Source organism: Herpailurus yagouaroundi, unplaced genomic scaffold, assembly GCF_014898765.1.
Source record: "Herpailurus yagouaroundi ecotype Mexico unplaced genomic scaffold, PumYag 161, whole genome shotgun sequence".
Taxonomy (NCBI): Eukaryota; Metazoa; Chordata; class Mammalia; order Carnivora; family Felidae; genus Herpailurus; species Herpailurus yagouaroundi.
The window spans coordinates 4,440,857-4,465,587 of record NW_024412402.1 but is presented as its reverse complement, the minus strand read 5'-3'; the positions used below and the strand labels follow the sequence as shown (position 1 = coordinate 4,465,587).

Genomic DNA, 24,731 nt, shown 5'->3' with positions numbered 1-24,731 from the left:
GTGTATCCCCAAAAGAATTGAAAGTGGGGACTCAAACAGATACTTGTACGCCCATGTTCATAACAGTATTACACACAATAGGCAAAAGGTGAAAACAGCCCAAGTATCCCTACCGGATGAATGGAGAAGCAAAATGTAGTAAATACATAATGGAATATTATTCAGTCTTAAAAGGAAGGTATGCTATCATATGGATGAACCCTGAAAACATACTAAACAAAATAAACCAGACACAAAGGGACAAATGTGACATAACTCCACGTATAAGTGGAAATTCAGGGTCAGAGAGTACAACAATGGTTACCAGGGGCTAGGAGAAGGGAGAAATGAGAAGTCAATGTTCAATTGGTCCAGAGCTTCAGTTTGGGATAATGACAAAGTTCTGGAAATAGACAGCGGTGATAATTGTACAACACTGTGAATATACATAATGGCATTGAATTGTACACTTAAAAATAGTTAAAATGGTAAGTTTATGTTATATATATTTTACCACAAATTAAAAAACATACTGGATACACAGGAAACAGAATAGGATATATAACACATATATGTGCAAAAATACGTGCCAAATATTATTAATATTGCAAGAACACATACCAATGAATTATTAGAATTAATAAGACAGAATAACTCAAATTCAACAATGCAATGCAGTTTCCACCAATACCTTACCAGTATCTTTTTGTGAAACTTGACAAGCTGACCCTAAGGTTTGTATAGAACTGCAAAGGGTTAAAAATAACTAACACACTTTTGAAGAAAAACAAGGTGAAGTTATCTGATTTATTAGGTATTAAGATTTACAAAATTATCATAATTATGATAGAGAGGCATTGTGGCTAAGCTAGCATATGCAATGACAGGCCAATGGAATGTAATAGCCAGAAAGAGGTCTAAGTATATACAGTTGATTTACAATAAAAATGGCATAGGAGAGCAGTGGGGAAAGTACGGTCTTTTCAATAATTAATGCTGGGAAAACTGGACAGTCACATAGAAAAAAAAAAATCAAATCAGGGGCGCCTGGGTGGCGCAGTCGGTTAAGCGTCCGACTTCAGCCAGGTCACAATCTCGCGGTCCGGGAGTTCGAGCCCCGCGTCAGGCTCTGGGCTGACGGCTCAGAGCCTGGAGCCTGTTTCCGATTCTGTGTCTCCCTCTCTCTCTGCCCCTCCCCCGTTCGTGCTCTGTCTCTCTCTGTCCCAAAAATAAATAAACGTTGAAAAAAAATAAAAAAAAAATAAAAAAAAAATGAAACTTAGTTACGACCTAACTATATACATATACACATATGGCATAAATTCCATATCTGTGTCTGTAACATAAAATAATTAAGGTTTGGGAGGAAATATATGGGAGACCTCTCCCATATGTTATATTGTCATAATAAACAGGAAACAAAATAAAAAAGTAAAATATTGGTAAGTTTAACTGTATTAAAATGTAGACTCTTTCCTCCCTGTGCACACTAACCCTGGACTAGTCCCAAATCTCATTTCAATCCCTACCAGTTCCCCGCTTTGCAAGACCCATCTTAAAGTAACCCCAAGTCTCTAAAAATACCCTCTACCCCTCACAACATTCCCCTTTTGAATTCTCTCCAAGATTTTGTCAAGTTACTCTTGTTTGCTGCAGGCTTAGAAACTCAGCTTTGTTTGATGAGGAGGTTTCTGTGATGGTCTCTGTGAAGGAATAAAACACCTACAGTCCTTATCTTTTTGAGATACATACTGAAATCTTGACAGACAACATGATATAATTTGTGAGATCTGCTCCAAAATTAATTAAAAAAAATAGAGAAAGTAGATGGGAATAGTTAAGACTGGTCAAATTGTACACACTGGGTGATGGGAGTTCACTAGACTATTCTGTCTAATTTTGCACGTTTTAAATTCACTATAATATTTTTATTTTTATTTTTAAAAAAAATTTTTTTTTCAACGTTTATTTATTTTTGGGACAGAGAGAGACAGAGCATGAACGGGGGAGGGGCAGAGAGAGAGGGAGACACAGAATCAGAAGCAGGCTCCAGGCTCTGAGCCATCAGCCCAGAGTCTGATGCGGGGCTCGAACTCACGGACCGTGAGATCGTGACCTGGCTGAAGTCGGACGCTTAACCGACTGCGCCACCCAGGCGCCCCTCACTATAATATTTTTAAAAAGTTGTTTTTCCTTTTCTAGTTCTTATGAGGAGATGTTCACTAAGGTCACAAAGAAGTTACACTGACTGTGAATGCCAGGCTCACATTCAGGAAGAATCTAGCAAGACATAACCTTATGCTGGATTTTGCAGGTCTGCCATGAATGGAAGGCAGGGAAGAGCAAAGTGGTTGCAGATTTGAAATACTTCTTTTGAATCTTCTCCTACTACCTCGTAATGTAGACCTAAGAGCCAATGCAACGAACTTAAATTTGACATTTAAATCTTGATTAGGACAAACAAAAAAGGGGGTAGGGAATATTCTCCGTGCTTTCTTTATTCAGATTGTGAAATTGTGCTCTCATCAGCTAGATTCTTAGTTGTGCTTAGAATATGCTCCTTCCTACAATCTATTCTGGAAAAATGAAGCCTCTTATTCTTTCTTAGAATCCTGGCTCCTTAAGTCGGCAGTTATTAGGATTCCACACACATGCAGAGTCATGCCCAATTTGAGGGTCTGAGTAGCTAGTCATATAAGTTGACTTTTCTGTGCATTTGTATCCAGGAGGATCCAGCTCAGGTTGATGTCCTGGGAACGAGTGAGGCTCTCGCTTAAATCCTGAGGGAAGAGAAAAGAGAAGGAAGGTCAAGTGGAATCAGTCAACAACGAGGAGCCTTAGTAATTGGCTTCACTCTTATTTCTGAGAGAAGGAAGTCTAGGGAGTCCTGTCAGAACTGAGAAAAGAGAGAAATCATTCACTCAGTCATTCACTTCTTCACTCACTCAGTTTACTTTCATCAGAGTTTCTTCTACATTCCAGGCACTGAGTTAGGTCCTGAGAATATAAGGATTGTAAAGAATAGTCCACCTACTATGTGTTGAAAGTGGCATTTTGTTGTTACAGCTTGTATCATATGTTGTTTCAAAGTAGTGTCCAAACTGGAAAGAAAAGGTAATCAATTAAAAATACAGGAGTCTACACCTAATACTGGGAAATAAAGGACACAATGACATGAATCCTAATGGGGTCTATTATATTTTGGATCGACTAGAAGTCTATATGTTGTCAGTCTACATTGTACTAACTTTCATGTCCTTTATGTGTTTGTGTGTTTAGGAAAGATTCCAGGGCAAGATGCAGATAAATGAAATGCAGGTAGACAGCCTGAGTTAGAAGACACATATTTATGTTGATGAATAAAGTCAAAGAGAATCAAGAGAAAAAGAGTACCCCTTCTTTTATTACTTTAATATTCTACTTCATAGTAAAATATGATAGGAGTTCCAGCTGAAGACTGCTATGCACTCCCAACCACCTCAATGAACAGAGAAGCCTCAGATATCTCAGCAAGCAAGTTATCAGATTCCTACCTCTAAAACGGCCACTGGTATTTCTTTTGTTAACAGAAGGAAACAGGGGAAGCTTAGATTACCTGGGAAGGCAAAGGTTTGGGTTGCACGATATTCCTTAGGTCATATCTTTCCTGGTTCCAGTTGCCCATCAGGGTACGGTTTGAATAGGTATTCTCATTAGTGGTACATCTCCATCCATACTGGAAAAACTTGGACATACTATTCCAATCTGTCCACACTTCAGCATGGCCGTCTGCATTAATGATGCTGCCATAGTGTGGGTTTGCAAAGAAATAGGCAAGGGCTTGTCTCTGGGAAAAGGCAAAAACAGAAAAGATAGTTGCATAAACTAGGGCACAGAAAAGGCATTCATCCCTTTCTCACCTACAGCCAAGCATACATAAGCACACCTTACTAAGGATCTGTGCTCCCCTCCCAAGTTAGTTGTGGTTCTGTTTCTTTCCTTCCTGGTCCATGAATCCTCTGACCTACCTTTTCAATCAAAAGTAGCAGAGGGCTATATATATTGAATGGCACGCTCAAAAGAGGAAAACCTTCAGTATCCCAATATATATGGAAAACTAGGTAAATGTTCAGGAGATTTTGAGATGTAAGAGTTTAAGGACAGAGAACAGTGGTATAGTCAAAGAGAAGAGGCAGAAGTGAGAGTTAGAAAACTAGATTAACACAACAAATGTTCAGTAAGTGATAGCTTCCTTCTTTCTGGACTCAGGCCAAATGCCACTTCTTCCATGATGTCTTTCCTCAAGTTAACTTCTCTCTCCTTTGTTTCACACACAATGATATCCTCATATCTTTAACTTTCTACCGTATTTTAGAGTTCTTCAAATGTGTGTTGGAAGTTTGTGTTGAATATCCTATGCTGGTTAAACCATGTACATCCCTTGAGGACAAGACCTGTATCTTATTATCACACCCTCTCCCTTCACCTGCCCTCCCAGTCAACAGTGCTTTGCACATATCAGATGACTAGTGTCTGAATTTCAATTTTTTGTGAGGAAGCAAAAGCCTAGCCATTTTTATTTTGGGCCAAAAGGTGGCTGTGGTCCCTTGACTTGGGGGCAAGACAGTACCTTCGCTGAAGACCATTTTGATGTTGAGTGGCTTGTGTTGTTTGAAGATTTCATAGGACAGTGATAGAAAATCTTATTCAGCTCTTCCATTTTTTTGAAGGAAGAGATATCACCAAACCCGGCATTTCCCATTCTCCAAGCAACAAAAGAATGTAGGTCATCCAGATCACCATGGCCAGGAAGCCATGATTTTGGAGTTACAATCCACTGAGCCACCTTTCCACAAGTAGGGGCAAAGCCAATACGGCAACTTTGAAGGTAGTTGCCCTCACACTATGTGCCTTTGTGAAGATAGATGCATGCACTGATGTCAACAAACAGCATGGTGACTAAAGAGTAGTTGGTCCCACAAAGTCTGACAAGCCTAGTATTCAGACTGTAGACCAAGGTGACACTGTCCTTGGGGCCATCAGGACAGACATCACCATCCACTCAGTTGTCTAGGCCCCAAACCTGAGGCTTATCTTTGACTGATTCCTCTTTCAAGCCCTTACATCCACTCAGTACCTAAGTCTTAACTGATTTTTTAATCAGTTCACTTCCATCCCCACTGCCAAGTTCCAGTTTAGATCACTACCAGTTCTTGTCACCATTATTGCTATAGTTGCCTATCTCATGTCTTTGCCGTCAGCCTTGGTCTTCTCCAATCCTTTCTCCACAGGAACGAAGAATGTGTGAAAACTAAAGTCTTTTTGTGTCCTCTTCCTATTTAAAATCTTTCAGTGGCTGGCCACTGTTTTCGGAATAAGATTCAGGCTGTTAAAATGGCTTACGATGTTCTGTATGACCTGGCCCCTGCTTAACGCTTCAGTCTCACCTACTACTCACTCTCCCTCCAACTACATTTCAGCCAAACTCATCTAATATGTTTCTCTATCACGCTTTTGCATATATTGTTCCTTCTGTCTCTTCACTTCTCTTTATCCAGGTCAGGTGCACCTCCCCCTTAGCTTTCAACTCAAATTCACTTCCTTTAGGGTATCTTTCCACTTCATCCCAGAACTCGGTAAGGTTCTAAAACCTTCTGTGACTCCACTCATAGCATCGCTTCCCGCTGTAGCAGAATTGCCTCTTTTGCCGTGCAGTCTCCGCCAGACTACAAGCTCCGTGAAATCATAGGCCACACCTTATTCACCCATGTGTTTAGCCTCCATCAAGGTCTGGCACGTAACAGCCACTCAGTATTTCTTGAATGAAAAAAAGGCAGGAGATAGAAGCACCTGGAGAAATCCCGAGCAGCAGAGAGAGTGAGCAGCAGCCATTTCGGACGAGTGGAAGGCTGTTATAAAACCCTGTGTTGACAGTAACCTGCAGGATACAGCCCAACCTCTCGACCTCAGCTCCGCCGCGCTTCTTTCACTCCGAACTCGCCTCGCCCCGGGCCTGCCCCTCTGCGCTAGTGATTGCTTGTGACCTCATGCTGATGTGACGAAGTCGCTCAGGGCAGCCTCGGGCTAAAAGGCATTTATTGCGACACTCCTAAGGGTGTGCGGAATGAGGAGGCAGGGTGGTCCGTGTCTAACTTTTGCGCTCATAGCTATTTCATCCCCCTCCCTCCCAGTCGCTGTACCAGTTTGTCAACACCACTAGACGCTGCCGGCGCATCATCAATCAGCGACGCAAAAAGAGGTGGCCCGCCAGAGACCACCCCCTCCCACAGGAAGTGACGTAAGAAACTGGCGCCTCGGAGGACGCGAGAGGGGAGCACGTTAAGGCCATGGCCCCTCGGCGCCTCCTGTTGGTTGGGGAGGGGAATTTCTCCTTCGCCGCGGCCCTGAGCGAGACCCTGGACGACAGCACCAGTGTAACCGCCACCTGCCTCCAGCGCCCGGCCGACTTGGCCGGAGATCCGGTGGCCCAGGAGAATCTGCAGCGCCTGCGCGAGCGAGGTAGCGAAGCAAACCCCTCCGCGAAGCCCCGCCCCGCTGCCGGCCGGGCCAGAAGTGGAATGGACGGGGCTTTTAATTGCATTTGAGCGTCCGGTTACCTAAAAGCAGCCTGTGGGTTTCCACCTGGGTTGTTTTGTATGGTTCACGTTAGGGAGGGATTCAGGCCTTGAGACATCTTCCTGTCTGTATTTCGTGCCAGGTACTGAGGTGCGTTTTGGTGTGGACTGCACCCAGCTGGCAGATGCCTTTGAACTGCACCACAGGGAGTTTGATCGGATTTATTTTAATTTTCCTCACTGTGGACGCAAAGCTGGAGTTGCTAAGAACAGGGAACTGCTTGCCAAGTTTTTCCAGAGGTGAGGAAATGAGAGCACTCACAAGTAACATGTTGAAGATGTACATGACATAGTTACTGCACTGGAAACATTTTAGTTTGGGAAATAAGGCATACGTGTGTAAGTTACTATGATGGGTTTAGAGAGAAAATAAAGCTCCAAAGGAATCCACAATCTAGTTGGAAGGGCAGGCATATAACCCTAAAAGTTACATAAAAGTACACATAGTAGTTGGGCTTATAAGGGGAGGATCACCTATTTTGGATAATGCAAGATAACGGTAGCCAGTATAATGTAATGGCTAAAAGCATGGGTTTAGGAGCCAAACTGCCTGGATTCAAATCCCCACCCACCTCTTACTAATTGTGTGATTTGGGGTAAGCTTACTTGATCCTTACATACTTGTGCCTCTTCATCCATAAACAGGATAGGATATTAATGGTAACTACGTCAAATTATCGTGAACTAAAAACTGTGCTTTACGCTATTCTACCAAAACATGTGATACTATTGGAGGTCTCTGGGGGTGGGGGGAGGTCACAGTTGTCAAGAAACTTTTCACAGAGCCAAGATTTCAAGTTAGTATTTGAAGTATAGAATTTTAATAGTCAGGAAGGGAAGTGAATTTACAAGAACAACTCTCTAAACTGGGAAATGAATTGTGTATAGGAACTTTGCAGATATTGACCTTTGTATGACCTGTTTATGATGAACACTGCAGATACAAAGCCAGATAATACCCTGGTCAGCCGCGAGTATCAGTTATGAGTTGAACATTGATTTTACATTCTTACTTCCAGTTGCTTCCTTTGCAGGTTTGAAGTCTGTGGACCTTTGTAAATAGATATGATAGGATTTTAATTATTTCACAGCCAAACCATGTTTATACAGCTTATTTCCTATGGTCGTTTCAACTGGTTTTGATAAAATGCTGGTGTCCTCCTCCCCGTTAGCTGTAAAGATGTTCTCGCACCGGAAGGAGAAGTCTATGTGGCATTGTGTAGAGGACAAGGTGGGACTCCTGCTGATAAGCCCACAAGAGAATGGCATAACAGTTGGCAAGTAGTTGCCATGGCAGCTCTGGGGGGATTCATTTTAAGTGACGTGCATCCCTTCAGCTGTGAGGCTGTGCCAGGGTACAAGTGCACTGGATATAGGTAAGTAATAACAGAGGTCTGAGCCTTTTTCATTTCTTTCACTAATAATGAAAAAAATCTCATAGGCAGACTTTCCCCTACCAATTTCCTGCTTTGGTCCCTAGAGATACTTGCTTTTTAAAAAATGGCAATAAATAAATAAGAAAGAAAGAAGAGAAAGAAAGAGAAAAGACTCACTGACTCCATACTTGGTGACTGTTTTTGCCAGGAGTCAAGACAAGTCCTTTCATGTAGAAGGTGCTTTGAACCATATCTTCACCCGGAGCTTACCCTTTGAAGATTCACAGCCCAGAATCTTCAGGACCAAAGTGGGTGGCCGGTGGTTTTCCTTTCCAGAACCAGAAGCACTTGTAGGAAAGTTGAACAGGTAACCTGCTGTTTTACCAGAAGTTACTTCTCTCTCTAGTTGTATCTCCGTTGCTTTGATGGCAACCGTATATTGAATGGGTGCAATATAAATTGTTAATGATGTTGGTGCTATGAATTCCTGTCAGTCTGGCCCTACACAAGCCTTTTTAGAATTAAAATTTGTCACATTTTGTGGTATATCATCGGGATTGTGGCTGTCAGAGGTCTGAAGCACGTGATATCTCTATTTATTATGGTAGATTTTTTTTTTTATTTGCTTTCAGGATCACTTTAAAGATAATTCTTTTCTGTGCTATTTGTGCTTTTAATTTTAGATCCATTCTAACTCTTTATTGTTTCAAGTTTAAAAAGTTATTTTTATGTGCGCTTAAACAGAGGTTTCCTAGAAGCACCTTCATGTCATCCTGTCAGAACTATTAATGAGAAACTCATTGCGGAATTGGGCAAAGTTTTCCCTCTAAAAAGGCTGAAGCGTCCCTTCCCTTTGCTGCCACAGGGAAGCACTAGTGCTCTCACTTCCTGGAACTGTGACATTCTGTCAGCTGCCTTTTGGATTAGTCTCCGTGAAGATGACTCAAATTCTGAGTCCCTGACTGATGGGACAACACAAGACATGGAGGACTTTCTGGCGCTATTTTCAGAACTTAGCCTTCTCAAGGATCCTGGAAGCGACAGTAAGGAAGAAGCTCATGAAGAAAGCTATGGCCAAACCACGGTCTGCCTTAGGCCTTCTCTCCTAGTTCATGTTCAGGCTGTCATCCAAGCACCAGACTTTGTCCCAGGTTACCTGCACATCCTCAGTGGACCTGTCTTTCGGAAGTGCCGCATCTTGCCTTTCACAATGCCAGCATTTCATGAGACTTTATTTGTCATCGGGTTTAATAAAAATCTGAAGGATGGTTGTCTTCAGTCACTACTGGAGCACCTGAAGGGTTTTCTTGATAGCCTTCTCACCCACACATTGCTGGAGGGCTCTCAGCCGAGCAGTTCAGTGGAATTTGTCTTTCAACCAAATGGCAAAGAGTATATTATTAATGTGAAGCGTCCTAATTTTGGCCCAGATTGTGCCAAGGCTCTGATTATTGGGTCTGTCGTCACATCTGCTACAGGCATTATGCACAAAGACCAGTGTTTTATGTTTGTGTCTATGAACTTGGACCTACTAGCCATGCTTGTCTGGGGCATCTCTGACTGGAGGATGCTGTGGACCTTTGATCACCGTTTCCTGAAAAATTTTGTCTCTGGGAGTATAGAACCCTTTAAAAGCTATTGCCTGTATCCTCCATGCTATGTTCATGATATTAGTTTTTGGTTAGATGAGAAGAAAGGATTTGATGAACTAGAATTTCACACGGTGGCCCGAGCAGTGTCCCGGGACACTGTCATATCCATACAGTTCCTTAGTCGTTTTCAGCATCCAAAGACTCAACAGGTCAGTCTCTGCTATAGATTGACTTACCAGACGTGTGACAAAGCCCTCCCCCAGCAACAGGTGTCATCAATGCAGTCACAGCTTAGGAAAGAGATTCAGCAAAGACTACATGTAATACCTCGGTAGTTTAGTAAATTCATTTTTCCAGAGTGATCCCTGTGGCTGTGGGTTTGGGTGCAGATGCCAATGAAAAAGACCAAGTTATAACTAGTAGTCTTTTCTGAACTGTGTTTTTTGTAAAATCTTTAACCTTGTGACTTTGGCCAGTGTTGGTTGATTCTAGAGAAACTTGTGGCTCAGGGCACCTGGGTGGCTCAGTGGGTTGAGTGTTGAGTATCCAACTCTTGATTTTGGCTCAGGTCATGGTCCCAGGGTCATGGGATCGAGCCCTGTGTCAGGCTCTGCGTGGAGCATGGAGTCTGCTTAAGAGTCTCTCTCTCCTTCTGCCCCTGTCCCCTGCTCATGCACTCTGTCTTGCTAAAATAAAAAGAAATTAAAAATATTAAAAAGTAAAAAAGAAACTTGTGGCTCTGTCACTTAAACTTAACAGACTATAATGTGACTGGTGACCTTTGGAGTTTACAGTATTTTGATGCTGAAAAATGACTAGGAAAACAAATACAACAAACCTGTCTTGTACTTCAGATGCTCTGTTGCTGAAGATGCAGTAGAATTTGAGTGTCTTATATTTATATTTTCCACACTGTTAATTCCTCTTCCTTTAACCCTATTGTATTACATCATTAAATCAACTTACTAGAGTGGTTTTTGGAGTCAGAGCAACATTTATTAGCTTGGGTAAGTTGAAAGGCTCCATAATTAGTATTGGTATTATTACAATATTTATTCCATGGTTGACTACTGTTGAAGTCATGGAACTGGTTAATGTCAGATTAACTAGAGTTCACACTTGGGTCTGACTCTAAAGCCCATTTTCCTTCTGCCATTGTTATTTCTTCCAAACTAGTCTTCTTCATTAGTAGCCTCTCAACTGTAAACTTAGTCCTCCTATATTTTGGAGGCTTCTGTTACAAGCATCTCTAAGAGACACTGGGAGATTGGCTCAGCTCATTGGTTCAGCCCAGGACTCTACAGAATGATAGAGTCCTCTAATATTAATTAATGGATGTTCCTGTTAATGAATAGTCTCCACAGATTGGACTTATATTGTAAACTCAGTAGGAAATAACTGTCTTATTCTTGTATTTGGAGAAAAACATGTGGGAAGGCAAGAATGGAAGCCAAGAAACATATTAGGAGGTTATTACAGTAACACAACCAGAGATAATGGTGACCTGGACCAGGATGGTAAGACGTTGTTGGGTTGAGTAATATTTAAAAGTATTTGCTGATGAACTACATGTGCATGGGTGAAGGGTGTGGGGCTGAAGAAACAGGAATCAAGCAGGACTGACTATGGTTTTTGATCTGGAAGAACAGAAGTATCATTAACGGGGATGGGAAAACTGGCATAACAGTTTGGGGAGTGGGGTAAAGAACAAAGATCTCTTATGGATACATTTATTGCTTAGCTTTCTACATACACTATAAATGAATAGAGGGCAGGTAATGTGATTTATAGCTTGCTTCTATCCCCAGTGGTGCCTAGTACATGGACAAGGTAGCATTTGAGCTGGATCTTAAAACAAGAGTAGCGATGTGACAGGAGGACTGTTAGGCAAGGAGGACTGTCACAGACTATGAGTTTGGAGTTCTCTTTTGTCCAGCAAGAGAGTGGATGCAGAATTGAACACAAGAGAGGCTAACATCCAGGAGGAGACAAGATCCCCAAACAGGCCTTTCGTCGCCGTATTTACTGAGCGCTCAAGATCTTACACATGTGGTAAACGTGAAGAAAACAATCAGATAGTAATGATTAACTTGTGTGTGTAAGAAGCAAAGGGTCTGGGGGGCAAGTGGAGTTTGTGATCAAAGTATAATAGTATATTGGTGTCAGGTGGAATGTAATTTCCTGCAAGTATATAACAAGTTACTCGTGATCCCATTACAATATCTTACTAGCTGTCTTCAGGCGTTTTCACTCCGTGGTGGTGGCTTTCATGCCCTAAGCGTTTTTCTAACCTATTTATGTAAGTAGATCTTATTTCCCCACAGAGGACTTGCATTCCAGGCAGAGGTACAGATAAGGAAGCATCTGGGGCACTTTTCAGGCTAGTTAGTTGGAATGTAAATGTGTATAGGGAAGTAGTGGGAGATTAGATCAGGAAAGTAGGTTAGGGCCGGATTTAGTTGATGTAAGAAATGAATGCTAGAATAAAGTGTACTTCATTTGGCAGGCAATAGGAAAACTGGTAATTTTTGATTAAGGAGGCAATACAGAATAGTGCATTTGAAAATTGATTGGATAGGGGCGCCTGGGTGGCTCATTTGGTTAAGCGTCTGACTTGAGCTCAGGTCATGATCTCACGGTTCTTGAGTTCAAGCCCCATCTCAGGTTCTGTGCACATGGCTCAGAGCCAGGAGCCTGCTTCAGATTCTGTGTCTCCCTCTTTGTCTTCCCCTCCCCAGCTTGTGCTCTGCCTCTATGTCTCAAACATAAACATTAAAATCTTTGAAAAAAGTTAACTGGACAGTGTTGTATAGGATGAATTTGAAATGGGAGACCCCTGTTAGGATGCTATTGTAGCACTCCTAGGTAGGGGCAGGGAGGGACCTGCACTCGAGTGAAATGAGAGGAGGTCTCTGTAGGAGATACAACCAGGCTGCGGTGACCGAACTTGGTACCTAATACTTGCCTGTGGGAATTGAGCACTATGATCAATCGCCATTGTCAATAATTTTAGTATTAAATAATAACCTGGGACCCTGTCAAGTTCAGCACTCCCTCTATCTAACATCCTTAGTATACAGCAATGTATATTAACTTGATGGTCACTTAAGTTTAAAGACCTGAAAGAGCTTAATTTTTACTCTCCCTGCACGTTTTATGTATACACTGGCATATTTTACAGCCTTTTATCTTGAGTCTCCCTAATTTTTTTTAGATATAATTCACTTTACTACTTTAGTCTTTCAGCCTTCATACTAGCTTTATAAGTGATTACCGCCTTTGCTGTATTTGCGTTTACTCATGAAATTTTTTCCTTTCATAATTGTCATACTTCAAAAGTGGCTTTTACCCTCCACTTACAGAAGTCCCTTTCACATTTCTTGTAAGGCCCATTTCTGCTACTAGTACAGAGGTCCACAGGATGGGATAGAACTCTGTGGGCAGGGTATCAGGAACAGATGAATAACCCCTGGGAGTCACAGGTGTGCTATCATCTGTTGACATCAGGAGCTTTCACCTCATCCTGGTGGGAATAGTATGGGCTTTGTAATAAGGCAGACGTGGGTTGGAATATGGTTCCACCATTTCCTAGCTATGCAAACTTGGGCGTCAATTTACTTACTATAATTTACTTGTTGATAAGAGCAAGATTGTTTTATTATTTTGGAAATGGATGAAAGGTGTAAAATGCTTACCGAATTGCTGTGGTAGCAATGGCAGTGCCTGTCTCGTTGCATTTGTGGCACAGAATTTCTTTGGGCTTTCATTTTTCTTTACATTCTGCCATTACAGCTTCGTCTCTATGGAGCAGATAATTAGCTACAGGTTGTCTCTATCGATGTCACCAAAACAGAAGAAGGGCAAGGTGTCCGCGACCTTTTAAGGACCTTCCCTTTCATCTGCAGCTGCGCTGTTATCTTTAACTGAATAAATAGCTCTGCGTGCTCTGTAGAGTTGTTTGGTTACTTTCCATTTGTGCTGAAAAGTGAAGGAAGGCGGGGAGTGGGGAGGAATAGCCACAGTTAGAAACATATTGAAGGGATAGCTACGGTTGTGAAAGTCAAGTCGCAGTTCTCGTTTCTTTTCTACTTAGGATTTGCCCCAATTGGCCCAATAACGCTACAATTCAGTCTTTTCTGCGCATGTCAAGGACTTTTGTCCCTCGGCGGACACCGTTGCCAGCCAAAGCTATGTCTGCGCGCTCGCCACTTTGGTAGGGAGCAGAATTCTACCTTTTTCACCCGTGCCATGGCGAGCCGAGGGGCTCGTCAGCGCCTGAAGGGGAGCGGGGGCAGCGGCGGGGACACGGTTTCGGCCGCCGACAAGCTGCGGGAGCTGCTGTGCAGCCGGGAGGCGAGCGGCGCGGAGTCACGGACCGAGTAGGTGTGCGGGAGCGGCGGGGGCGTGGCGGCAGGGCGGCGCGGGGCTGTCCTCGGGAGGGTCTCCCCCGGCGGCGCGGGTGCGGCCAGGCTGCTTTTTCCCCCAGGTCCTTCTGCTCTTCCAGGACGGGTCACGTCCGGTCTTCGCGCCTCCTCGGGTCCCCCACCGTGGGTCCCATTTTGCTTGGGAAGAAAGCCTGGAGTGTCGCTTCAAGGCTGTTTGCTGGCCCAGGCCCACAGTGGGCTGGCGTCGTGGTGTTTGAGTTGGCAGAGCCTCTGTGGGAGACGTTGGCAAGAGCGAAGAGCATACCTTTGTTGGCTGTGTCTCACAGTCTCCTTCATTGCCCCCAAAGCCCTAACCCCTTGCTCTAAAGTGTGGGCCCCGCAACCTCCAGCACCTGCAGCCGTCTCTCCCGGGGCACTGCGGGTTAGGACTGCATTAACGGAGCCGACAACATACGGAATGGGAGGAGGTTATGTGCTTCGCACAAATTAGGCCTCTGTGCATTTGTACAAGGGGGAGATGAGTAAAGCCGTGGAAAGTAATGACCTTGTTAAGAAAAGGAAAATGAGAGCTTTCTGGCCTTCAAGGAGTGTCATGGATACAATGAATTAAAGTGTATGAGTGAGCTTACCCCTTACAAGTAGGAAGTGGAAGGAGTAATTAAGCTTAATAGAGTTCTTCATCCCTTGTTTATTTCTCAGAACAACTAACTTGTTAGGTGAATTACTTAAGTGTGCTTTGATACCATTGCCATTCCTGTCGTTTCTGTCCAGTTTTAGGCCTTCTAGTTGTTGGGTCTTCCTGAGGCATCTTTTCTTTACTTCTGAGCAGGTCGTCTGGGAACAAAGCAGGACAAGTCTGGGCACCTGAGGGATCTACTGCTTTCAAGTGTCTGCTCTCAGCAAGGTTATGTGCTGCTCTCTTAAGCAACATCTCTGACTGCGATGAAACCTTCAACTACTGGGAACCAGTAGGTGATTTCTTTAGTTTTCTTGTTCTCGATTTCACTGCTTAGGGCCTTGTTGCCAATCAAGATACAAGTAATACACACGTGTGACTGGTAGTAAACTTTATTTTCACTTTTGTATTCTAAGCTGATCAGTTGTTGAAGGCCATAGGAAATTGGGCTTCTTGCAAAAAAGATGTAATTTGTAATTTTCTTAAAAATTATTTTAAATCAAAATAATACCTCGAGATACTTTTTAAAAAACCAACAACTGTGAAACTTAAAGGGAAAAAAGTAGTTCTCTGTTCCATTGCTTGTATAGCCAAATCCCAGTCCCTAGAAGGAACTACTTGCTTTGAGCTTTTGAAGTTACTCTGATGTTTGCCAAAATAAAAAAGCTACTAAGTAGTATGCTTATTCTGCTATTTCTTAATTTACACATTTGTAAATCTGCTGACTTCCTATTAAGGAAAATTTAGAGGTGAAATTTTCTAATCTATTTTACATTTTAAACAAATGATGTTTAGAGTAGGTAGCTTAAGGATAAGGTAAGATTTAGAGTTTGTCTGTTTTGGCTAATGAATACTAAAAAAAAAAAAAAGTGGAGGGTAAAATTCAAGCTTTTAACGTTGACCAAACAGTCATGTGGAATTTAAAATGTCCTAAGATTGTTCACTAAATGGTCATTTTGATTATCTATTGGAGATCTTATTGAGAATGTCAGCATTTTTTGTGTATCTTTGTCTCTTTAATGTTTTTGCTTAGAAACTTCACTTGCAACCTGCTAGCAAGGATCTCTGGCCAATTTAACCCGGAACCTATCTGTTTTGTACTTTCAGACACACTACCTCATCTATGGGAAGGGGTTTCAGACTTGGGAGTATTCCCCTGTTTATGCAATTCGCTCCTATGCCTACCTGTTGCTTCATGCCTGGCCAGCTGCATTTCATGCAAGAATCCTACAAACTAATAAGGTAAGGGCAGGCCAACTTGGAAGCAGTTACAGCTGAACAAGAGGCGAGTCTCTGGAACAGTTTTCAGAAAAGGGAAAAATAGATTGGTAGGTAGGAAAGGACTTTTTTTTTTTTTTTTTTTTTTAAGAATCATTTATTCATTGTTAAGTAAGCATTAATGGAGCAACTTTAAACAATTTTTTATTCCGCAATAGTTGACCTCCAGCTTTACATTAGTTTCAGGTGTACGATACAGTGATTCAACAATGTTTTATATTACTATGTGCTCCTCAAGATAAGTGTTTTCTTATTCCCTATAACCTATTTGACCCATTCCTCTCCCCCTTCCCCTCTGGTAACCATCAGTTTGTTTTCTGTATTTAAGAGGGTTTTTTTTTTTCTTTTGGTTTGTCTCTTTTGTTTTGTTTCTTAAATTCCACATATGCGTGAAATCCTACGGTATTGGCAAGTTGTTGCAAATTGCAAGATTTCATTCTTTTTTATGGCTGAATACTCTTCCATTGTATGTATATATACCACGTCTGCTTTATCTGTTCACCTGTCAGTGGAACACTTGGGCTGCTTCCATAATTTGGATATTGTAAATAATGCTGCAATAAATACAGGGTTGCATATATACTTTTGAATTAGTGTTTCATTTTCTTTGGGAAAATAGCAGTACTATTACTGGATCATTCAGTAATACTATTTTTAATTTTTTGAGGAACCTTGATACTATTTTCCACAGTGGTTGTACCAGTTTACATTTCCACCAACAATGCATGAGTTCTTTTTACTCGACATCCTCAACAACACTTGTTTCCTGTGTTTGTGATTTTGGCCATTTTGACAGGTGTGAGTTGAGATCTTGTGGTTTTTTTGTTTTTGTTTGTTTTTAAATTTTTTTAAATATTTTTGAGAGAGAGGGGCCAGTGTGCAAGCTGGGGAGGGGAAGAGAGAGAGAGTGAGAGGAAGACACAGAATCTGAAGCAGGTTTCAGGCTCTGAGCTGTCAGCACAGAGCCCGATGTGGGGCTCGAACCCATGAGCTATGAGATCATGACCTGAGCCGAAGTTGGATGCTTAACTGACTGAGCCACCCAGGCACCCCTTTGCCCACTTTTTAAATTGGATTATTGTGTGTTTTTGTGTGTGTTGGGTTATATAAGCTTTTCTCATGTTTTGGATATTAACTAGTGGACCAACTTTTTATCTGGTAGGTACTTTGTTAAGAGCTGTGGGTGTAACAGTGACCAAATCCTTGCCCCCATGGAATTTATAGTTGGGGAAGATGAAATTGAACAAGTGATTTTAAATGCTGTGGGTTGAGGTATGTGGGTGGCTCAGTTGGTTAAGTGTCTGACTTTTGATTTTGGTTCAGGTCATGATCTTAAAGTTGTGGGGTTGAGCCTGGAGTTGGGCTCTGTGCTGGGTGTGGAGCCTGCTTAAGATGCCCTCTATCCCTCTCCCTCTAACCCTTACCTGCTTGCATTCTCTCTTCAAAAGAAAGGAAGGAAGGAGGGAGGGAGGAGAGAGGGAAGGGAGGATGGGGTGAGGGGATGGGGTATGGGGGGAGGGAGGATGGAAAAGAAAGAAAGAAATGCAGTGGGTCTTAGGGCAGAGAAGTACAAGGTACCACGGGACAGCATCGTAGGGGAGACTAAACAGAGTGCTGAAGGATAATAAGTAGGAGTGAATGGAGACCTAACCTGATGACTTTTTACGAATTTGCTATGATGTGTCTTGGCATGGATTTCTTTGGGTTTGTCCTATTCGGGAATTACTAACCTTCTTAAATATTTAGGCTTACATCTTTTTGCTAAATTTGGGAAGATTTTTGGCTATTATTTTACAGAGTACTTCAGCCCTGCTCTGTTTGTTTTCTCTTAAGATTCCAGTGATATCAATGTTAGATGTTTAATTATAGTACCCTAGGTCTCTGAGGCCCTATTAATTTCTTTCTAGTCCGTTTTCTGTGTTGATTGAGCAATTTCTAATCATCCAATTGATCAATTCTTTCCTCTCTGCTCTCCATTCTGCTGTTGAGCCTATCTTTTAAGATTTTATTTTGGTTATTGTATTTTTTCAGTTCTAAAATTTACATTTGGTTTTTCTTTAGATGTTCTGTTGCTTTACTGAGAATTTCTATTTTTTTCGTTTGTTTCCAGTGTGTTCTTAATTGCTCACTGAAGCATTTTTACATTGGCTCCTTTAAGAGTTTGTCAGGTAATTCTGACCTTTATCTAATTGGTATCTATTGATTGACAATTTTCAGTTTGCCATCTTCCAACTAATTTTCAGTTGAAGCCTTGGCCATTTGGCGTATTACATTCTGAGACTGAATCTTCTTCCTGGGCCTGAAGTGCTTCCTCTGCCTTTTTGGGTTTTATTTAAGCCTTCTTTTTGGTCTGGCTGCTTTTGTTACCCTCTAGCAGGAGAAGGGAGAGAGTTCTCCACCTTTGTTATTGCCAGATGGGGGTAGAAGTTGAGGTTCCCCACTAGACCTTCGCTCAAGTGGCCAGGAAAGGGATACTTGACTGCTGCTAGGTGGGGTGAGGAGGTGGAAGTCCAGGCTTACCCAAGTGGTCACCACTGACAATGTGTCCAGAGAGGGAGATCATTACCACCAGCGAGAATCAAAGTCCTGGCTTCCTACTGGATATTTGATGGCATGGATGGGAGTTGGGCTACATCCCCCCCTCCCTCCCCCAGCTGGGGGTGTTTTGCTGGAGTAGAGTGGTTATTGTTTAAAGGCTTTCTGTCTTGTTGGGCTAGCCCTTTCTTGGTGTCTTGGCTAGATCAGCCAGGCTTTGGTTGGTGTTAGTTTGTGCTCATTGGCATTTCTAGCTGCCACCTTCTTTAGCTCTAAGTCTGGAATGTATAAGGCAAAAAGAAAACTTAGGGAACTTACCACTGTGTTTTTCCTCTGGTCCTAAAGTCCCTAGGCAGTCTGCCATCTTCTCTCTACCTTGAGTCTTGTTAGGTTTACTTTACCTGTCAGGTGCAGAGTTTTTGGTTTTACATAGTAGGAGGAATAGGGAAAAGTGCAACTAATCCACCTTGTATGAAGCAGAAGTCCCTGATTAGAGAACTAGACGTTCAGTAGGAATCAGCTAGGTAAAGGGAAAATGGGGATGCGGGAGGAAAGCCATGAGGCGGGGAAGAGGGCCAGCATGGCCTTATATAAATAGGCTTGATGCTTGGAAGAGAGTGAGTGGTGGAGTGAGTTGCATGATACTGAAAGGTAGGAGGAGGCCAGATTTATACAACACCTGGTAGGCTCTAATAAGGAATTAGGCTTTCTCCCCATGCCCACTGGCTCCCCAGGGCATTCTGAACCCATCCAGAGGCTTTAGAGGAGAGACAAGATGGCATTTGTGTTTTAGACTCATCAGAAAGATAGCACCTATAGAAAGGGATAAAACTGTCCTTTGCTTCCCTATCTATCAATTCATTTTTTTTTTAACTTAGCAGAACAGACGTATACAGGACGAGGTCTTCGTAGAGAAATAACAATATGCGGTGCTCAAGGCTTTTATTTCCACTTGGCTATCCACTGTCCCTTGCAATTTGACATGTTCAACCGAATCCATCACTCTTTCTTTTACGTCAATGACACGAGCAGGAAGCAGAACAGGAATGAAGATTTCCCTTCTTGTTCTTTCTTCTAATCTCCTCCCTGTTAGGTTTTGCCAATGGAAGCCACTTGGCAACGGGGAATTAGCTTATAGAGTTCCAGCTCCAGCATCCTGATGCACAGTAGAGAGGGTGGATTGTTGCTGAAAGACCATCTGGTAATAATTGGCATCCCTTTGTGTTGGTTACCTTTCCAACTTCTTGCCACTCTAAACAAGAATACCTTTGTTTTGTCTTGTCGAACTCTGCTCAGGAGTCGCATCCCATATATACATCCATAGGCTACTTAATTTCATGGGATACTGCCAGATTGCCCCCCAGAATGGCTATCCAGCTACACACTTGCACAACTCTGTTCCACATTTCAGCCACCTCACACCTCCTGAGCACTTGATATTTCTGACTTGATAATTTTTGCCCTTCTCATGGATGTGAGCTGTTTCTCATTTTAATTGCATTTCTCCAATTAGACGTGAAGTGCAATATTTAATAGTCCTTTGTTTTTCCTTTTCTGTGAATTACCTATTCATATCCTTTGCCTGTTTTTCAATTGGGTTTTCTGGTTTTCTTGTCTGATTTGTAGAAGTTTTCAATAGTAACCAAGTACAGGTTTGAAATACTAGAAATCTTTTTGGCTGTCTCCTCTGTGTTAACTGTGCTGTGGACCTTTGTTGAACAGAAATCTTTAATTGATACAGTCAACCCAATTAGTTATTCACTTAAGGTTGGTGGGTTTTGGGTCTTTGCAAAAGAAATCGCTCTTCACCACAGTTCACAAAGATATTCTTACATATTTGCTTAGCTTTATAGTTTTACCTGTCACATAAGGCTTTAATCCATTTGGATATTTTTTTAAAGATACTTAAAAAAATAATCTCTACACCCAAGGTGGGGCTTGAATTTGCAACCCCAAGGTCAAGAGTAACATGCTCCACCATACTGAGCCAGGCAGGCATGTCAATTTGAACATTAGTTTTTATAAATGGTAGAAAGATCCAGCTTTATTATTTGTGATAGAGTGAACTGGATTTTTCCGTACCACCTGTCAAGTAATCCATCCTTTCTCTGATTTGTGATAGCATAGCTATCATACACTTTATTCCCACATGTATGGGTCTTTGCTTTGGCTTCCTTATTTTAGGTCATTGGTCAAATTGTCAGTGCCATATTTTTATTATTACGGTTTTGTTGTGTGTGTTAAATATCTGGTTGATAAATTTCTCCCTTTGTCCGTTTGAAAATTTGTATTTTAAAAATCATTTCAGTATTTGTTTGCCCCTCCCCCAAATTCTGCGTTTTGATTAGAGTTGCACTGAATTATATATTAATAGGAAAATCAATGTGTATAGGTTTGTCATTTCATTCTTAAGATGATATATTTACCCATTTGGTTAGGTTTTCTGGGTCTTCTAGTAAAATTTTTAAATGTTCCCATTTCAGTCTTAGCCAGTCTTGGGTAGGTTAAGGCTTACATTCTTAATACTTTATGTTGCTGTTGTGAAAGGAACCTTATTATTTTTTTTTAGTTAGTCATTGTTGATACAGAGGAATACAATTGATCTTTGTTTTTTGATCTTAATCTAAATCTTGCTGAATTTCCTTATTAGTGTCACTCATGTATCAGGTGAATCTCTTGGATGCTCTTTGATCTGTGTGTGTAGAGTTTAGTTTCTTTTATTCCATACCTAATACCTCATTTCCTGTCATTTTGCAGCAACCAGGACTTCTCTATTTCAGTAGTACTTAGATTCTGAGGTATTCAAGGCTTTTAAACATACCAGTGTGGGGTGCTTAGGTGGCTCAGTCGTTTAAGCATCTGACTTCATCTCAGGTCATGATCTTGTGGTTGGTGGGTTTGAGCCCTGCATAGGGCTCTGTGCTGACAGAGCCCGGAGCCTGCTTCAGAGTCTGTGTCTCCCCTCCTCTCTGCCCCTCCCCTGCTCATGTTCTCTCTCTCTCTCTCTCTCGTTCTCTCTCTCTCTCTCTCTCTCTCTCTCTCTCTCAAAAATAAATAAACATTAAAAAAAAAAAATTAAAACAACATACCAGTGTGCTATAATATGAAAGCTATTCAATAGAACCCTATTATGTTCATTTTTTAAATCGATGTTTTTAATTATAAAATTAATAAAATCACATTACAGGTATTTGGAAGGTAAGAGGGAAAATGTGCACCTAACTCCTACCAGCTTGATTTAGCCACCTTTACTATTTTATTTATTTATTTATTTATCATTGATTTATTTTCTAATATGCTTTATTTTTAGTTCAATTTAGACACCGCACAATTGAGTGGAAGGTCCAGAGATTTCCCATATACACCCTGCCCCCACACATGTATAGCCTTCCCCGTATCCACATCCCCCATTAGAGTAATACACTTGTTACAATCCATGAACCTGTATTAACACATCATTGTCATCCAGAGTCCATCCTTCATGCCACCTTTACCATTTTATCACATTTCTTTTCAGCCTTTTCATATGCTTCTGATTTCCAAAGCTGTGATTGTGATGTGTAAATAATAATGTACACTTTTACCTGGCATTTTGTAATTACTGGTAATTATCAATATATAACGATTTAGGAAATGTTTGTTGAATGTAGGAGTTTTATATCCTATGAATTCTTTGACTGTTTGTGTAACCATAAATTTTATCGGTGTAATAGTACATGAAATGTATGTAGCAGAATTGACTGATTGCCCTGTAATCGGATATTGTGTAGTTTTTTTTTTTTTTAAATGTTCTTTTTCCCCCCTTAAATTAATAGTGCTGCAGTGACCATTTGCATGAGCAGAACTAACCACCCCCCTCCATATTTTCAGTTACTTCTGTGGGCTGGACTCCTAGAAATAGGTACAGTGGATCTAGGGGTATGAAAATGTTTATGATTCTTGATAATACTGCCTTTCAGGAAGATTATACCAGTTCATAGTGTTACTAATAACAAATGAGAGTGGTTTTATCTTGAGTTTTGTTTCTATGACTTCTGTTGTCTTCTTCTTGGTTTCTTTCAGATTCTTGTCTTTTACTTTTTACGATGTCTCCTGGCTTTTGTGAGCTGCATCTGTGAACTTTACTTTTACAAGTGAGTATAAAAGCTTTGCTTCTGAAAGTGCTATGAGAAAGGTCAGTACAGCATAAGATTATTTCTGATAGCATAAGCAGTATTTATAATAGAAAATACTTTTCTCCTGGCTCCTAATAATATATTTGAAGTAGGACTTAAAATTTTTTTCTCACTTTATTGATCTACAATTGAAATAGAACATTGTGTAAATTTAAGGTGTACAGATAATTGATAAACGTATCTGTAATGAAATATGACAGTAAGGTTAACACATACCTTACTTGACATGAGTACAACTTTATGTGTGGTGAGAACATTTAAGACTTGCTCTTCTAGCACCTTTCAAGTATATAATAATGTATTGTTAGCTATAGTCACCATGCTGTATACTAGATCTTCCAGAACTTATAGTTGGAAGTTTATACCTTTTGATGAATATCTCCTAATCCTCCCTGTCCCTGACTCCCTGCTTCCCCAGCCCCTGGCAGCCACCATTTTACTTTGTTTCTGCAAGTTTGGCTTTTTTAGATTCCACGTGTGAGTTATTACACTATATGTCTTTTAGTATCTGACTTATCACTTAGAGTAATACCCTGAAGGTCCATCCACCTGTTGGAAATGGCAGGATTTCCTTTTTAAATGATGATATTCCATTGTATATCTTTTTTAAGAGTTTTATTTTTTAAAAATATTTCCTTGAGAGAGCCAGAGTGGGGGCTGGGGAGGGGCGGGGGGGGGGAGAGAGAAAGGGAGAAGGAGAGAGGGAAGGAGGGAGGGAGGGAGAGAGAGGGAATCTGAAGCAGGCTCTGCACTGTCATCACAAAGCCCTTGTGGGGCTCGAACTCATGAACGGTTAGATCATGTCCTGAGCTGAAGTCAGGCACTCAGCTGAGCCACCCAGATGCCCTATTCCATTGTTATATATGCCACATTTTCTTTATTCATTCATAGATGGACATTGAGGTTGATTCCATGTCTTGGCTGTTGTGAATAGTACTACAGTAAACATGGGAGTACAGATATCCCTCCATATCTTCATATAAAGTGAAATTATGTTTAAACACCTCTAACTGGTGTTTCATTTGGTAGAATTTAGTAGAGCCTTATTTTTGGTCTCAAGATAAATATGATTTACCTCTTCGCCTTGAGCTTAGATGATGGGAAATTATTCCTGTTGTGGGACTTGCTGCTCTTAAATTTTTTTTTCAACGTTTTTTATTTATTTTTGGGACAGAGAGAGACAGAGCATGAACGGGGGAGGGGCAGAGAGAGAGGGAGACACAGAATCAGAAACAGGCTCCAGGCTCCGAGCCATCAGCCCAGAGCCTGACGCGGGGCTCGAACTCATGGACCGCGAGATCGTGACCTGGCTGAAGTCGGACGCTTAACCGACTGCGCCACCCAGGCGCCCCTTAAATTTTTTTTTAATGTTTATTTTTGAGAGAGCATGCAAGCGGGGGAGGGACAGGGAGACACAGAATCTGAAGCAGGCTTCAGGCTCTGAGCTGTTAATCCTGAGCCTGACTCAGGGCTTAAACCCACGAATGACGGGATCATGACCTGAGCCGAAGTTGGACGCTTAACCACCCGAGCTACCCAGGTGCCCCAGGGACTCACTGCTCTTATTTGCACTCAGGACGTGGTCTTTGCCCAAGTACCTGTTGGTTGGTTGAATGTTAGTGGAAGTATTAAGAATTTAAGTGTCAGGGCGCCTGGGTGGCTCAGTCGGTTAAGTGTCCGACTTCAGCTCATGTCATGATCTTACGGTTCGTGGGTTTGAGCCCCGCATCGGGCTCTGTGCTGACAGCTCAGAGCCTGGAGCTTGTTTCAGGTTCTGTGTCTCCCTCTCTTTCTGCCCCTCCCCCACCCGTGCTCTCTTTCTGTCTCAAAAATAAATAAACGTTAAAAAAAATAAAAAAAGAAAAGCATTTAAGTGTCACAGTAATAAAAATAGCCACTTTTTTTTTTTTTTTACTTGAAACCTAACACATCTTAATAATGCTTTAAGGGGTATTTAGACTTAATAATAATTATTTAAAAAATCTTCCCGCTGCAAAACAGATAAAAATGTCAGATAAAATTCTTGTGTTGAGTCGGGGTGGCACAGGGGAGAAAAAAGAAAGCCAGTGCTGTCTTTGAGGATTGTAACCATACAGTGGTCTACTTAGGGGTTTAGGACTG

At 41.6% G+C, this 24,731-nt stretch overlaps 3 protein-coding genes across 12 annotated transcripts in view; 2 read left to right on the top strand and 1 right to left on the bottom strand.

Moving 5' to 3' along the window:
* Positions 1-2,459: 2,459 nt before the first annotated feature.
* On the bottom strand, positions 2,460-6,276 carry CFAP68 (cilia and flagella associated protein 68). Of its 4 annotated transcripts, none has more exons than XM_040482964.1 (4): positions 5,809-6,232; positions 3,575-3,805; positions 3,014-3,080; positions 2,460-2,759 (listed from the first exon to the last, which is right to left on the bottom strand). In XM_040482964.1, the coding sequence occupies exons 1-4, from the start codon at positions 5,848-5,850 to the stop codon at positions 2,584-2,586; spliced, it is 516 nt and encodes a 171-aa protein (XP_040338898.1). In that variant the 5' UTR covers positions 5,851-6,232; the 3' UTR covers positions 2,460-2,583. The 4 variants fall into 4 exon arrangements, with proteins under 4 accessions (XP_040338898.1, XP_040338897.1, XP_040338900.1 ...); XM_040482963.1 differs by lacking the exon at positions 5,809-6,232 and adding an exon at positions 4,589-5,717; XM_040482966.1 differs by lacking the exon at positions 3,014-3,080 and having other exon boundaries at positions 5,809-6,276.
* On the top strand, positions 6,266-10,161 carry FDXACB1 (ferredoxin-fold anticodon binding domain containing 1). Its single transcript, XM_040482962.1, has 5 exons — positions 6,266-6,477; positions 6,677-6,833; positions 7,766-7,969; positions 8,178-8,336; positions 8,714-10,161. The coding sequence occupies exons 1-5, from the start codon at positions 6,306-6,308 to the stop codon at positions 9,894-9,896; spliced, it is 1,875 nt and encodes a 624-aa protein (XP_040338896.1). The 5' UTR covers positions 6,266-6,305; the 3' UTR covers positions 9,897-10,161.
* A 3,406-nt stretch (positions 10,162-13,567) lies between these two features.
* Positions 13,568-24,731, top strand: part of ALG9 (ALG9 alpha-1,2-mannosyltransferase) — a 97,914-nt gene continuing 86,750 nt past the window's right edge. Inside the window, exons 1-4 of one of the 7 annotated variants that reach the window (XM_040482957.1) lie at positions 13,568-13,940; positions 14,776-14,914; positions 15,730-15,864; positions 22,498-22,568. In XM_040482957.1, coding sequence (XP_040338891.1) covers positions 13,810-13,940; positions 14,776-14,914; positions 15,730-15,864; positions 22,498-22,568 — 476 coding nt within the window. In that variant the 5' untranslated portion in view covers positions 13,568-13,809. The remainder of the gene's footprint in view (positions 13,941-14,775; positions 14,915-15,729; positions 15,865-22,497; positions 22,569-24,731) is intronic. The other 6 variants (XM_040482958.1, XM_040482954.1, XM_040482959.1 and 3 more) reach the window with 6 other exon arrangements.

Coding starts and splice junctions, on each gene's coding strand:
- CFAP68 (XM_040482963.1), bottom strand. CDS start 4,720: ATGGGAAATGCCGGGTTTGGTGATATCTCTTCCTTCAAAAAAATGGAA. Junction 3,081..3,574: donor CCAAACCTTTGCCTTCCCAG/GTAATCTAAGCT, acceptor TTTTCTTTCCAG/TTTGGACACTACTTTGAAAC. Junction 2,760..3,013: donor AATGCCACTTTCAACACATA/GTAGGTGGACTA, acceptor CTCTTCCCTCAG/GATTTAAGCGAGAGCCTCAC.
- FDXACB1 (XM_040482962.1), top strand. CDS start 6,306: ATGGCCCCTCGGCGCCTCCTGTTGGTTGGGGAGGGGAATTTCTCCTTC. Junction 6,834..7,765: donor CTTGCCAAGTTTTTCCAGAG/GTGAGGAAATGA, acceptor CCTCCCCGTTAG/CTGTAAAGATGTTCTCGCAC. Junction 7,970..8,177: donor TACAAGTGCACTGGATATAG/GTAAGTAATAAC, acceptor TGTTTTTGCCAG/GAGTCAAGACAAGTCCTTTC.